The 14,641-nt window shown below is 42.1% G+C and overlaps 1 protein-coding gene across 2 annotated transcripts in view; it reads right to left on the bottom strand.

Annotated features, from left to right (window-relative positions):
* The window catches only part of tmtc2b (transmembrane O-mannosyltransferase targeting cadherins 2b), an 88,920-nt gene that overhangs the window by 22,911 nt on the left and 51,368 nt on the right, over window positions 1-14,641 (bottom strand). For both annotated transcript variants that reach the window (XM_056387008.1, XM_056387009.1), the window contains exons 3-5: window positions 3,462-4,308; window positions 1,823-1,937; window positions 1,186-1,271 (exon numbers count right to left, since the gene is read on the bottom strand). In XM_056387008.1, the coding sequence (XP_056242983.1) occupies window positions 1,186-1,271; window positions 1,823-1,937; window positions 3,462-4,308 (1,048 nt within the window). The remainder of the gene's footprint in view (window positions 1-1,185; window positions 1,272-1,822; window positions 1,938-3,461; window positions 4,309-14,641) is intronic.

Genomic DNA, 14,641 nt, shown 5'->3' with positions numbered 1-14,641 from the left:
TGATACAGGAGATCACTCTGGAAGGCTCTTCTATAGAGCGCTGACATATAATCAAGTTAAAGGGCGTGGCTGAGAATCAAACAACCTTTTTTTTCCTCCTACAAAGAAATTTACCTTCCTCTTCTTCTGTCCTTGCAATTCGTTATCTAAAAAAGCTTCCTCACACCTCACAGTCTTATCTGTCTTACATGGTGTTGCTTTCAATGGTCAATATCTAGACTTTTTTTCATTGCACTGAAAGAGGAGCAGATAACAAAAACCACAGGCAGAGAAAAGCAAGTTTTTTTTTTTTTTTCCAATTTCATCAGCCTTCTAAAGTGATTTTCTGTATGCACAAAATGTGACAGGAATCAATAGCACTTTATCAAAGAGCAGGGCTGCTCTACATATTAAATATAAATGCTACAGTTTGCACAAGTTAGCTCCCAACTAGGCAGTGAGTAATGGTGTAACCTTGAAAAAAAAAAAAAAAACCCAGCTTCACTGTCACATTCTCATTCTGTCTTCAACTTGTCTGCTGCTTGGGGTAATTAATTAACCTTGTTATCGGCGCCAACAGATTGGATAATTGCACGCTGAATGGAAATTTTTTTGTCTAACCACGATCTTGATTAGGTCTATAATTATTCCAGAGGCAAAAAAAAAAAAAAAAAAAAAGGAAGAGACGTTTAAGGCTCTCTGTTTATCTGTCACTGACTAATGCCTGGAACAATAGGGAGCTAATTTGTTCCATGATCAGGTGAAATTGTGAGTGATTCTCTCTAAACAGGGAGTCAACCTGCCGAAGATGACAATGTATGGAAGATTTTATTCCAGGAAAAGCAGAAAGGTTGGGGTGAAGGAGAGGAAAGCAAAGAAGAGGTAAAAGAAACAACAGGAAAGTGAGAGACACTAGTAAATGTAAGGAAGCAGGGGTAGCAGGTAGAAGAAGAAGAAATGAGTGTCACGGTCTGAATTCATAGTAAATGACATAATGCAGTTACTTGATCTGTTGACACGTCTTGGCTTTGAAAGCCAGTCTGGCAGCTGTGTTGAATGTTTAATTTAGCCGTATACCCACTGCCCTTTGCCACCTATTCCTCTCCCTTCACATAACCACAGCTTGTGTTCACTGTTGCCTGGACACAGCACAGCCACAACCACAAGAGCTGGAGATTGTCAATAAAAAAGAAGAGCTGTACTTACAAGCCAGAGTTGGCCGGCTCCCAATGGCCAGCTTATAGTAGTGGAGCGCCTCTGAGAACTTGTTGCTCTCCTGCAGCAGCAAACCGCTGGAACAGACGAAATAAAGAAAGAAACGACGGCTTGAAAAACTCAAATGTTTAAAGTTTAGAAGCCTCTGTTAGGCTTAGACAAGTAGACAACAACACAAGCAGCTGATAAAACTTTGGGGGGGGGGTAGTAGATCTGAGCAAACCACAGACATTTGAGCACACTGTGAGTATTGGCTGTGGATGTTTTGCATTTTCCCCTCCGGCTAAAACAGCATCATTAATAACCCTGTCAGACAGACAGCACTCCGGGGAATACAAGACACTTCCTCTGAGGGAACAGCTCTGATCAATGAACACACGCAAGGAAATGGAGAGCTTGTCCATTTGTTCACACACACACACACACACACACACACACACACACAGAGACTCTTAAGTCAGTGAAACAGCTGGGGAGTGGAGACGCACTCAAAAGAAAGACATGTATACAAGCACAAAAGATCTCTAAGCCTTGCAGGCACATTTTCACATCTACAGGAGAGAACTGGAGCATTCAGCATAAGAAAACAGAAATGACAACATAAGATTCTGATAAAAGGTAAACTCACAGGTTATACAGCATGTCAGCCATGTTGCTGCGGTAGTACAGAGCATTTCTGTACGCCTGTTCAGCCTCTTCCATCTTGCTCTGGCTCTTCAGCACATTTCCAAGGTTGCCCCATGCTGAGGGCGAAGAAAAACAGTTAATCAAACGGAATAAAAAAAAAAAGAAAATGTGCGACAGCCTTCTTGAATAGCAACTTTTTTTCTGAATCTTAAAAGGCTGACAAAAAGAAGGAGAGAAATTTCTGTGGCAAGTAATAATTTTCTTTTGTTATTCACAGCCCCATGCTGACATGGGATCAGAGTTTTTAACCTCTCAAGAGGATGTTGTTCTGCTGCCGCTGGTATACCCAGACATATGAGTAAAGCGAGATGACACACTAGGGGAGCTTTGTGCCAAAACCACCAGCCGTTCCTGTGAGTGTGTGTATGAAAAGAAGACCACCACAGTGCTATTGCACAGCTAATGGCTTTACTGGTGAATGGCACAATGCAGTATCTGACAGGTATGCCTAAAGGGGCATTTATGCATTGTTATAGCGTCATGCATTATAACACTATTGTAAACCCTCAGATACTGCTCCCCCTTGCATCTCCACTAGTCATGTAGAAAAGGAAGATAAAAATCCTGGCTCACGCTGCTTTTGTTGACATGTGTTTGTGTGAGTGCTACACTCTGTGTGGCCACAGTGTGGCTTTAAGCAATGTATTTACTTAATTGTTCAAAAATCCTAACATCTATGAAATCCCAGAAGAATATTCAGTATAAATAAAAGCAGACGGAAAACAAAAAACAAAACAAACAAAAAAAAAACTCAAGCTTCCTTTATTCAACTCATAACACCCAGTGCTGCACAGATGACTTCATGAAGTTGTTTCGTGTATCCCCAAATTTCACAGTTCAAAAGATCCAGTGGGTGTGTCTGCGTCTGTGAGGCCGACTTCCATTCAATTCTCATATTAGCCATAATGAATGTGAGTCGGGGACATTGCTGCTGCTCTGTTCGGCTGATGGCCTGCCAAAACAAACAGCTGTCATGCCTCAGCTCCGCTACAGAATCTGAAAGGGAAATTAGCTAACACAACGTGTCCTGCTGTTGCCTTTGCGAGTCCCTGCCCTGCTTCCCTGCTCAGCCTGCTCTGAGAACTTTGCTGTGGACAGGAATCTGTGTCTGATGACCTTGGATGTGAAAGCTATTGAATATTTTATCCGCTGTTGGAAGTGCCAATCAGAGACGGGTGACGAGTGCCCTTCCAAGTGAGACAGGGCATGTGGTGTCATGAAACAAACTGCATGCAGAGTATAAGAAGATGTGTGAAAAAGGAGACAAAACTTTGCTGAAGGAATTCGGCCTTGAGTGGTAAAGGTCACACCGGTGTCACTGCCTCTACGACTTGTGAGCACTCATGTATCCTGTGGTAGGGCTGAGTGATGAAGAGGAGACACTTTGCAGCAGATTTACTTTGAATTATTCAGGGCGGCAGAAGAAGAAAGACAGTACACATAATCAAATTCAAAACTTTAAAGCTTGCTCACGCTATTCAGACAACCACGTATGAAAGAGTGTTTGAGCTCATGTTGGAGCAGTTGCACCTTTGCGCATGCTAAGTTGAATGACGGCATGCATCCGAGTCGGGCCTTACCTTTAGCAGGGTTGACATAAATCCCTGACTTGTAGAGCATCTCCTCATTCTGCCAGTCCCGGTTCCTCAAAACAGTTTTGACGCCAAAGAGAAGAACCAGGGTCGCGCTGCAGTACACCAAGATGGTCCTGAAGGACCGGCGTCGCAGTCGGACGTACAGGGACCTCATCCCCACTGCTACCAGCAGGCAGAAGCCCATGCTGGGGATGTACAGTACTCTCTCCGCTATCACAAACCCTACATAGAAAAACAGGTTTGTGGCAGGAAGGAAGGGGATAGCCAACAGGCCTAAAGAGAACACCACAACATTTTCAGTGGTGGGCAGTGGAGTCCTGCTCTCATAGTGCTTTTTGGTACCGTTTTGTGCACTATTAATGTGAGCGCCTGTGTGGGAATTGTTCATATGTTCGTGATTGTTATATTGGTAACTGTGTCCGTTACTGTTTCCATTTCTGCCATTGGTGTAATGTTGCGCTTTTCCGTTCGTGTCCTTGCCCTTGGCTGCGTGGTGCATCCACAGGCCGAACCAAGCCAGCAACAGCAGCCCAAGGTAGAAGAGTACTGTATGAAAGTTCCTCCAATCAGCCAGGCTCCTGATCAAAGGCAGGGCGTCCATTGACCAGTCGAAGCTGAGCGTGTCCGGGCAGAGGAGGAGCCAAAAGTTGACGGCGGGCAGGTAGAAAAAGGTTAGCGTCCTGGTGAGGAGCGAGGGGGAGTCGGCTGCCGGGTTGTCGGAGTTGGAGAAGTTGGGCGGTTTGTTGCCCATCCAGTAGAAACGGCAGGCTAACAGGACGGCTCCCCAGGCTGCCAGCAAAAACACATTGAGCAGCAGGTGGACGTTCTTTCTCTGAAAGACAAAGCAAACACAGAAACAGGACTGAAACCCTCAATCCACTGGAAAGGAAAATACACTGCACTTACGAGAGCATCAGGCCAAACCTCGTTTTCTGGGTGGTTGTAATATTTATGACTCTTATGCCTTTACATTTACTTTGACCCAGACTATGAACTGGAAGTTGAACAAAGGAATGTCTGATCTCACATCACTATGTGGCCATGACAGTACAGCTGCATAATGCCATCTGGAGCAGAAAGAGTGCTCAAGGACAATTTAGAAAGGGTTCACTAAGTAGAGTCGCTTTGATGCGATTCGTCAAAAACTTTTGTTTTAGCTGCTTTGATGTTTCTGGAAACCTGTGAAGTAAGAACAGTCCAGTGCCCTCTATTTCTGTTCTGTTATTGACTCTTTTCAACTTTTCAAGCCAAGTAAGAAGAAAATATGGCAGACTAACATCTTTCATGGCCTCTATAGATGTATCAAAACAAACGCAACTACACGAACCCCATTCATCATATTACTGACTTGATATTAAACACTTTCTCGAATGCTGTGTGGAAATGCCTATGAAATATTTATAGTGTGTTTGGTTGTTTAATACTTTGCTGGCAGAGCACAGAAAAGTGACTGGACATATTTCCCCACAAGCATGTTCCACTTTTAAGACCAACTGACCTTTCATTGTTTTTGTTGTTGGAAAATCCAACTTAGAAAAATGTAGAGCTTTATTTTTTTTTTCTAAAAACAGCAGCTAAAGCATTCACAGCAGTGTCCACTCATATCCTGCAATGTTAACTTGTATTGTGCTGCAAAAATACATCAAAAATGAGAAATAATTCAGTACCACAGAAGGAACAAAAATATAGATTACAAAAATATAAGGTATGCAGCAGTGGTTTGTTTCATTAGTCTCCGTAGTCTGAATCTAAATCCTGAGGGCATCATGGTCCTGGATGTTTTCTCAGATCTAAACCTTTTCATTATTTAAACTTAAACCCAAGGCAACATGGGAAGAACTTCTCATTACCCTTATACCAGTGGATGTGACGTTTCTCCATCTCCACATGCCAAAGGGCACAAACATGTCTCATCTGTGATCATAAACTTCATACCACCGCTGCTTTAAGGGTGTACTATTGATTTCCTCGCCCCGTCCACTGTCATTTACAGATTGTATCTGTGCAGAGATGCTTCAGTAACCTCTGGGCACATCACATCACAGGGGAAAGGCTCTGTTGTCTGCTAATGATCACTGCTAATGCAATGCTGCAGCCAAACACTTAGGCAACAGGAAATTAGGCTGAAACCACAGGAGACAACATCATGACAACACCATGAAAATGACACTGCAAACAACTAATTCTGATACTAGTGTGGTAAAATACACGGAGGGTTTACATGACAACAGACCTTACAATATAATGCAGTTCGATACAACAACTCTGCCACCAACCCAATTCCTGTCAAGCTTTGTTTCTGACCGAGTCTGATTGTTTTTGAGTCTATGGTACTATTCACAAGTCTGAATATTACAGAAGAGTATTATCTGAAGAAGTAGTCACCCTAATTACAAGATGTATACTTCTTACACTTCCTAGGTGCTCAGGGGAGCACCAAGTGCACTTGCGCTGAAGTACCAGGCTTCGGAGCTGAATATTGGTATATAACATTCATAGCAGTAAAAAATAAATGAGTAAATAAATAAAAACTGGTAAAAGGTCAGCTCTGTCAAAACCTTCAGGGGAGACCTGACAACAACCCGCAGTGCTTCAGTTTGTCCGTAAAGATATACCACAGCTGAAGAAGTTGTTCCGTCGCTTGGCAACAAAAGGTCATCGTTTCAATTCACATCACTGTTTCTCATTAATTTGAGCCACTGCCAAAGCTGTTACTGTCAGCTCCCATGGAAATCCAGAGGAAAACAGGCAAGACGGAGTAGATCACAAACAAAGACATTTTTATGTAGAATATAAGACAGATGTTATTAAACAGCACTTAAATAAGAATATGAGGCGAAGGTACTGTGCAGGGACGTCATGGATGAACCACTTTATCCAGTCAGCCATAATGAATCTAATTTGACTGGAAACCCACTGTGACAACAGAGTCCATCATAAAAACAAAAGCCACAGCCAGGCAACTGAACACAAAACAATGGAGTCCGTGTCAAACGATCCTAGTTATCGCAATGTTGTGAAAAGTAAAAACGGAAATAAATGTACTAACGTCTGTCAGTATGTACAGACACAACTGATAACATATTACAAACATACACAAACAGATTCCAAATATGAGACCAAAGCGGGTTTTTGTCATGTGGAAATTCAATTTGAGTGACTGAAACTTTGCCAGTTTAAGTGAAAGACCAGAACAGAAAGCACTTGGGTCATAAAGCTAAAAATTATGTTTAAATGGTCCTGTAAAAAGAGAGGAAAAAAAGGAATAAACAAACTCCACGTCCTGCGGAACAGAGGTTAATACAGTGCCTATGTATCATTTTAATTAGCCCTCAGTGACACATGGGAATGCAGCATCTGTTATTGCTGATTGTGGGATTACCCACTGATGTGTGGTTGTAACAAAAATAAATACATCCATAAGGACTAGATGAGATAGATCCTTTCATACAGGTTAAAAGAATAGTTCAATATTCTATGTGATTGTGTGCATTTTTTACCAAGAGATTGACATCACTCCACACCCTCATCTTGACAACCGACCATACCATCAGATCAGCCCGTTCATATGTTAGGTCTAAAATAATAATAAAATAATTGAAACTAGTCTGACAAACTCGATTCTGGCAAAGTCTCACAATTACAAGTTTCTCACAAACTGCTACAGCTGTTTGGGCATGCCTGGAGAAAACGTACATAGAAAAACTTACATAGAAAAAGTAGGCAGTTGCAGTAAAAGCGTGGAATTCAAATTCACCAGGCTCCTACAGCCCAACTTTAAAATCTGTCATCTGAACTGCATATGAACTCTCCGGATAGATGGCTGACTATCATCCTCTTCAAATCTCACACACCAGGTTCCAATGTACGAATTAATTCCATCCCTAAAAATCACTTGAGGAGAAAACACAGGTCCTGCAGCCACTTTTCAATCTATGCAGGTGAGCAGGAACTCTACAAAGACATGAAGTGGTCTGAAGTGGTCTGTGAGGCCCAGGGGGCTGTTCTTCACACAGACTTTGCCAGAGAGGCTTGCTGAGCGGTGTTAATACATTTCAATCACTGCTTCAGGGAATCCAGCTTGGATTTACGAGGCTCTTCTGCAGGCTCTCAAAACGACTCTCTGGTCCAAGCAAGGGCTTACGAGACACCACCTCAGTGCTAACTCCGAGCGCTCTGCAGGACAGACTGAAAGAAAAACGTCCGCTATTTTTAGAAAGAAGGGGTCGACTAAAAACTGGGTGTCATGTTTATAGGGCGGGGTGCCAGGTTCCCGACCAGACAACACTCTGATCTCCTCTGAGGCTGTTGTTGTTGTTTACGGCTGATTTTTGCAGCGCCTTTGCTGTAGGGCAACGAGGCACAAGTGTTTAGAAGTGTTGCTGCTGCTGCTGATGACAACCTGGCACCGCTCCCACACACACTCATTCATACCTGGCACTGTGACAGACAGATATGTCATCCTGACTCTTCTCAGACACTGCACCTACTCAGACAACACCACCTTAACCACAACCATATGTCAGTGCTGAGGACTGAGGCCATGTTTCATTTACATTCCTGTGCTGCATTTGTACATTGAGATTTCCCTTATTTTCTATGCAGAATAAAGTCTTTGGGCAGCGTTGAGAGCATAAATACAATCCACTGCAATGCACTTGAGTACAAATTTGTAACCCCACTGCTCCTTGCTCTTGGCCTACTTTGCCAACTGCTCCGACTTTCTAAGGAAAATAAATGTGAAGGCAAAAAATATATAGGCAGGGAGCAAACAGGAAATGCTCTGAGGAGATGTTCTGGAGGACACATTACCAGGGGACAACATGAACCCCATGTCTATTATGTCTTGGATAAACAAACATGTGCATCCTCCTTAATATGCCTGCGGTTAAAATGTCTACCATTCAAAAGCATAAGTTCAATTACCAGCCAGGCAACGGCTCCCCGGGTGCTACAGCTCCATTATGCAGGAAAACCAAGGCATTCCAGCTTTGTGTCTTTTGTCTATAATCCAGTTTAGTTTGAAATAAGTGGTTTAGCACAACCCCGTAGGAGGGATGAGGGCAGTGTTTTTTTTTCTTCCCTTTTGTGTTTCAGGCGCAATCAGTTCAGAACTGAAACAATTTAGCCTTTATAAGGCAGGCGTGTGAATAAAATATCCTTGGAGATGAAATGCAAAACAGGCCAATTACGGAATTCCTATTTGTGCCTGTGCCTGCCTTTTTTTTCCCTCTACACTTTGATTAGGTTGAATTGACTGGGAAGAAAACTCAATCTAAAAAGTTTTTTTTTTTTTTTTTTTAACATCCGCTAGAGTGTTGTGAAAGAAGTCTTGTAGCAAAATAAAGTGGAAAGAGCTCAGAGAGAAATTTAATTAATTAGTTTGGAGAATAGTACTCGTTTCTCTGGGTACACCCAGGCTTTTTTGCATAATTGGCTGATGCACACCATACCTTTTTTTCAAGAGCATTTTAAGAACAATCAATCACATGACACATCTAACTAGCCCATCAAACCGCAGCGCCTTGACGGGCTCACAGCGAGCACCTCCGAGAAAATCCAGTGAAAGGAGAAGTGGCATGTCTGACCTATCCCCTCCTCGTCATCATTACTGAGATCAATTGTCTGCAGAGGGCCTTTCATCATGATCCTGCTTCACATTGATAGACTTGTAATGGAAGTGAAAATGAGCTCGGGGTAGCAATCAGAGACTGCAACCACCTTCAAAGCCTTCACACACACACACACAAAGCTCAAATTTGGGAAGAACACCAGATCCCCTTAAAAAGTCTGCATAAATCTTTCTAAAGGTTTGATGGATGGACATACACTCGGCTTGTGTGCTTGCTCCTTGACTGCTGGATCAACTAATCAAGCTTGTGGCTGATGAGCCGCAAATTCACCATCTATCTTTTCTCCCTCTTATCTGCAGCAGCTGTTGTGATCCCCTCCTCTGAACCTTTGAATGTACAAACCTGATTGTTAGCAGGAAGGACAAGATAAGAGCCCAAATACTCACTTCCTAACAACGTGTTATGGATTACCGACAGCTGGCTCATGTTTTTGAACTGCATGTCCGACAATTTGCTCACACACGAAAAGTGTATACGCTGCTGCATTTTGTTTTGACTGATTTCATTGTCATTTATTCGATAATAACCGAAATTAATTTGGGATTGTTTTTACTGACTGGTAAATCTATCTATTTGTTTTTTTTGCAGAGAGTTCGATGAATACGAAACTATAGCCAGCTGCCAGTTAGCTTAGCTTAGCACAAAGATCTGAAACAGCTCAAATGGCTCTGTCTGAAAGTAACAAAATTAGCTTTCCAGCACTTCTAACACTCAAAAATGAACATGTCATATCTTGTTTGTTTAATGTGAAGCATTAAATCTGAAAATCAAAGTGTAAAAAGGACATGCATCATATTTAAGTTTTAAATAAAATAAAAGATTAAATAAACCAGACATAATTAGTGAGCTTATATGTTGATAGGTGGATTTTGTTTCCTTTGCACAAAGCCAAGCTAGCTGTTTCCAGTTTTTATGTTAAGTTAATGTAAGCAGCTGTTAGCAGTAGTTTAACATTTACTGTACAGATACGAGAGTGCTATCGATCTTCTACTCTAACGCTCGGCAACAAACAAAAGTGTATTTCCCAAAATGGAATATTAGTATTTATTTAAGCATACATGACTGACATTTGAATGATGTGTAGCTGACAGGTGACCGATGCTCGCGCTCGCCTAGAGAGTTAGTGAACACCCAAGAAGATCCAAAGCGCCGCTTCACAATGTTTGACACTTCCTGGCAAATCAACTCATGAATCATGTGACATCCTCAATTTTTTATTGTAGCTAAGATGAACTACACGGATTCTGTCACAACTTCAGGATAGATAACCCTCTGTAAATGGCAGTGTGTAGCTTCAGTTTACCTAAAGTCAAGTGGACCACTGCTGGACTGCAGGCCACATGGTGCCAAAGGTCATGGAGTCAAACCCCACAGCGGACCTCCCTCGCACTGCTCATAATCAAAGCTTTTAACCCGTGTGAACCCCCGTCACAAAACCCACACAGTCAGCTGGTCTGGCTGGTGGATGCATAGAGCGGCAAAGACGGAAGAGCGAGTGAGGGGATCTGCCTCAGAAAGTTCAAAGGGCGAGAAATGGGCCATTGATCAGAAGGAATTTGTTTGAGATAAAAAAAAAAAAGAAAAGACTATTGACTGTAAAAGATTAAAGAGAATTAAGTTTCCAGCAATGAGGGTGGGTGAGCTCATGAAGGATGTAGGAGAAAATGGGAAAGAGACGGCGAAGGCCAACACACAACATTAAGTGGAACCTCCGTGGATGAAAGGTACTGACAAGTTAAATTTCTGTGCAGAACGTGAAAAGAACAACATTTTCTCTTTTAAGTATCACTGCCTATCTCCAAAGACCTAATGTGAAAAAAAAGAGAGCTGGAATTAAAATGTACGTGGTGAGAGCAAATAAATCTCAGCAAGAAAATTTCCGACCAAGACGTCTTAAAACACACCAGCTCATGCTCTCTTGGTCAGCCTTTATTAACCATAATCATTGAACCAACATGGGATCCATTTCTCTTGAAACCGTCTCTCAACATTCCAGCTCGTCTCACTCCGTCTCACTTCAACTCAACATCCTTAAACACACTTATTTTAAATGTCCCAATCATGCTGCAAAATGTCTTCTCAGCATGCTGAAGCCGGGTGACCCCGGGTTAGGGGTCAGCAAGGATCTACATCTCTGAAAGTGCCAAAATCAGGGTGGATTTATTTTCTCATCATTGGCAATCAGGCATCTATAGATAAATAATGGCATAGCAGAGACACATCTCATTCTGTCTACCGGAGGGCACCTCTGGAGGGGATGAAATTCGATCTTCTGGATGGGTGAAAATGGAGAAGTGTGTTATAGGCAGACGGGAGGAGGGTGAAGGAGGGCCTGATGAAAGGAACATAAACAGCTAATCAATGGAAAATCCTCCGCGTTGCCAAGTTTTCAGTAGTTACCGAAACCTGAGTTGATAAAATGTATGGAAAAGCAACAGCCGTTCTCACTATATTTTCCAAAAGTGATGACAGTTTATGCACCAGCTCAACCTGCTGACTCAAAGTGGCGAGAACACACAAAAAAAAAAGCTTATTCCATTTTTGCTTTTCTGCTGTTTTTCCAAAAAATGTTTTTGCTTGGTCGCGCAGCCACAACGAGGTCACACATCACAGTTCATTAACTGAAAGTCCTCGAAAAAATGAAACGACTCTAAATTCATCTTCATTAGTATTTAGTGCAAACTGAAGTCATATTCTGAAAAGGCAAAAAGGGTCAGGCAGACCAAACAATAAGAACATAATGACAATGGAAAACCAAAGTCGACTCAAACCCTTAACATTTCAGAAGAGATATTTATTGAGTGAAACCACAGTCATGGTTTGAAAAATAAACGGACTGTTCCTGATTTCTGGTCTTTAGTTTCCCATATTTATTTGTACTGTGAGGGCCAACTAGACTGGGTGACCACTACTGCAAATTTGCTGTGACAAGATGCTGATTCAAGCTCTAAGGAAGGGGGGTGGGGGGTAAAATTTGGGTTGGAGGTGGGGGCTCACGCTCCATCCCTGCTCATGGTCTCTGAAGGATTTCAAAGATAAATGGAAAATAATACACAGACAGAGAAAAAATAAAATTTTACTGTTTCTGAGGCAAGTTGCCAGTTGTATCCAAACTAGATTAGTCCTGTCCATGCATGGATTCCCAGTCATTACAATGCATTTGGGAGATCAGAGTCTTTGTATTGCAGGGTTTAGAGTGGCAGTAAGCTCCTACAGAACATTGCATGAATGAGACGCACAAAGCCAGAGCTGGGGTCCAAAGTTAAGCAGATCTGCTGTCAGACCGATGTCAGTTTCTGGATGTAGAAAATTGCTCCGATTGCATTTTTTCCCTCCCTGAACCACTTTTTGAAATAGCTCTCCGGTGTGTGTCACGTTACGGTTGACCACTACATCTCAGTGACAGCATGCCATTTGTTGCTGTTTATACTGGCTAGTAACAAGCACGGGAGACGCTAAGCAAATGCACAGTAAAAAGATGACTTGTGGTGTGGGATGATGACGAACAGCAGAAGCGAGAGTCAACCATAAACCAGTCTAGGTCAAAATTCAGTCCGAGCTGAATCATCAAATGGTAATGTTCCACTTTTTTCTTTTACCAATGGATTTGAGGGCGGTTGAGAGTGTGTGTGTGTGTGTGTGTGTGTGTGCGCCAAATGAAAAACAAAAATAATAAAAGCTTGTTTCTTCTCGGAAAAATCAATCGCAAGTGTGAGAGTGTGTATTTGTGAGAAACATGACTACAGCCACAAGGTGGTACTTAAAGCGGATATAATTGTATGAAATAACTATGTGACAATATGATGGTAGTGATGAACCTACTGAAAAATAAAAACCAAATCTGAAGCTCCTCTCAGCTTTTACAGAGTGGGCTTTTACTGATTCATTCGCTGCCGGTCTGAAACATTATTGTTCTCAAAGAATTGCTTTTTGGATACAGCACTCGAAAAAATTTCTTTTTTTTTGTTTTTTTTGTGAAAAGCTCTGCGACATACAACAGAGACACAAATTCTGCAACCAGCTTTGTGAAGATAGTGGAGCGAGCCGGATATTTCCCTCAGGACTTGGTAGAGACCAAAAACAGAGGTAAAAAGAGTGAATATTATGAAGTTGTTTCTGCTGCCCCCAAGTGGTCAAAAACACAAGTTATTGCAGGTTCATGCACAGCAGCGTGTTTAGCGAAATGACATTAACAATACTGACATCACATCAGCTGTAAAATTTGCCATGATGCTTGCTTAGTGCGGTCAGAATAAATTAAGACACTTTAACGCTATAAGAGATCACACACATACAGACAACGCTGCTCGTTTTCCACAGACCAGTTAAAAATGTGGGGCATTCGAAGAATCTCCACCTGACAGAATTAACTCAGAACACCAAAAGGGCACTGCTTCATTTGTAAAGAAATCGAACCATAGATCAGACTCATAAAATCATTGCAGAATCATAAAAGTCACTTAAAGACCATGGAATTACTTTAATTTGTAGCTTTCAGTATAGACAGTAAATTAAAGATGGCAACAGAGGGAGAACGAGAAAGGAGTAGAGAAAAGAAATTACAGAAAAAAAAATGAAAAGACAGAAAAAGAGAGAAAGAAACACCCTGAAAGATCAAGCAGAAAGCTGAGAAACCTTTAATGCTGTGGGAGTACGCAGAGCTTGCCAGACATATTTCTGTAGGTCTCTGAGCGTCCACTTGTCTCTGAACTCGCACAAGGGCATGATAACTCAATTCTACAGCGGTATGCTCCGAGATTACCAATGAATCCGGGGATTGTGAGAAGAATTCCCAGATGTGCTGGCACAGAAACCAGGCACCTGTATGTCTCCTGCTGTTCTAACACCCAGTCCTTCTTTGGCAGGATGTTGAGATGCAACACATGAACATTTCTACATGTAATCAATTAGATTCACTGAGTAGTTGAATTTGTATGAATGCGAAACCAACGGGTTGGTGCTGACAAAACCAAGCTTTGATCACGCAAAATGAAGGGATCCATGTGAGTCTCAATATTACTGGCATCTCCTTCTACAGATCCTATTGTGGAAAAGGATTCTTTCCACAATTTGCATGTTTACAACCGGTGGATTGTCCCGTGTGGCTTCGCTTTACTGCAGCTATAATCATTCCAATGTGTCACAGTGGAGAAATTAGAATTGGGTGTGGGCCCGAGTCCATTTAGTCCACACGGTCGGCTGAATGTTTAAGGACAAAAACTGCAACTCAGCAGCTAAACAAGAAAGAACGGAAAACAATTAGAGAGTACTGTAAGAGCAGAGATGACGGGAATACAGCAGCAGTCAAGTCTTTCATGGCTGCATTAGCGTGCCCAACAATCTGCATTCAGAACTGTCTGGCTGCATATGAATCCCTTTCTTCACTGCTCACTGAGATTAAAATAATCTGAGAGGGTAGCAGCTGACCTAAAGTGACACTTTGGGTAAAACTGAGAAATTATAGAAGAAGAAGAGACGTGAATTAAGTGAGTCTAGTTCAGATTCCAACCATGGACGGATCTCTTCATGGAT

This window comes from Seriola aureovittata, chromosome 10, assembly GCF_021018895.1.
Source record: "Seriola aureovittata isolate HTS-2021-v1 ecotype China chromosome 10, ASM2101889v1, whole genome shotgun sequence".
Lineage (NCBI taxonomy): Eukaryota > Metazoa > Chordata > Actinopteri > Carangiformes > Carangidae > Seriola > Seriola aureovittata.
Note: the sequence above shows the minus strand (reverse complement) of the source record. Positions and strands in the feature narration are given on the sequence as shown.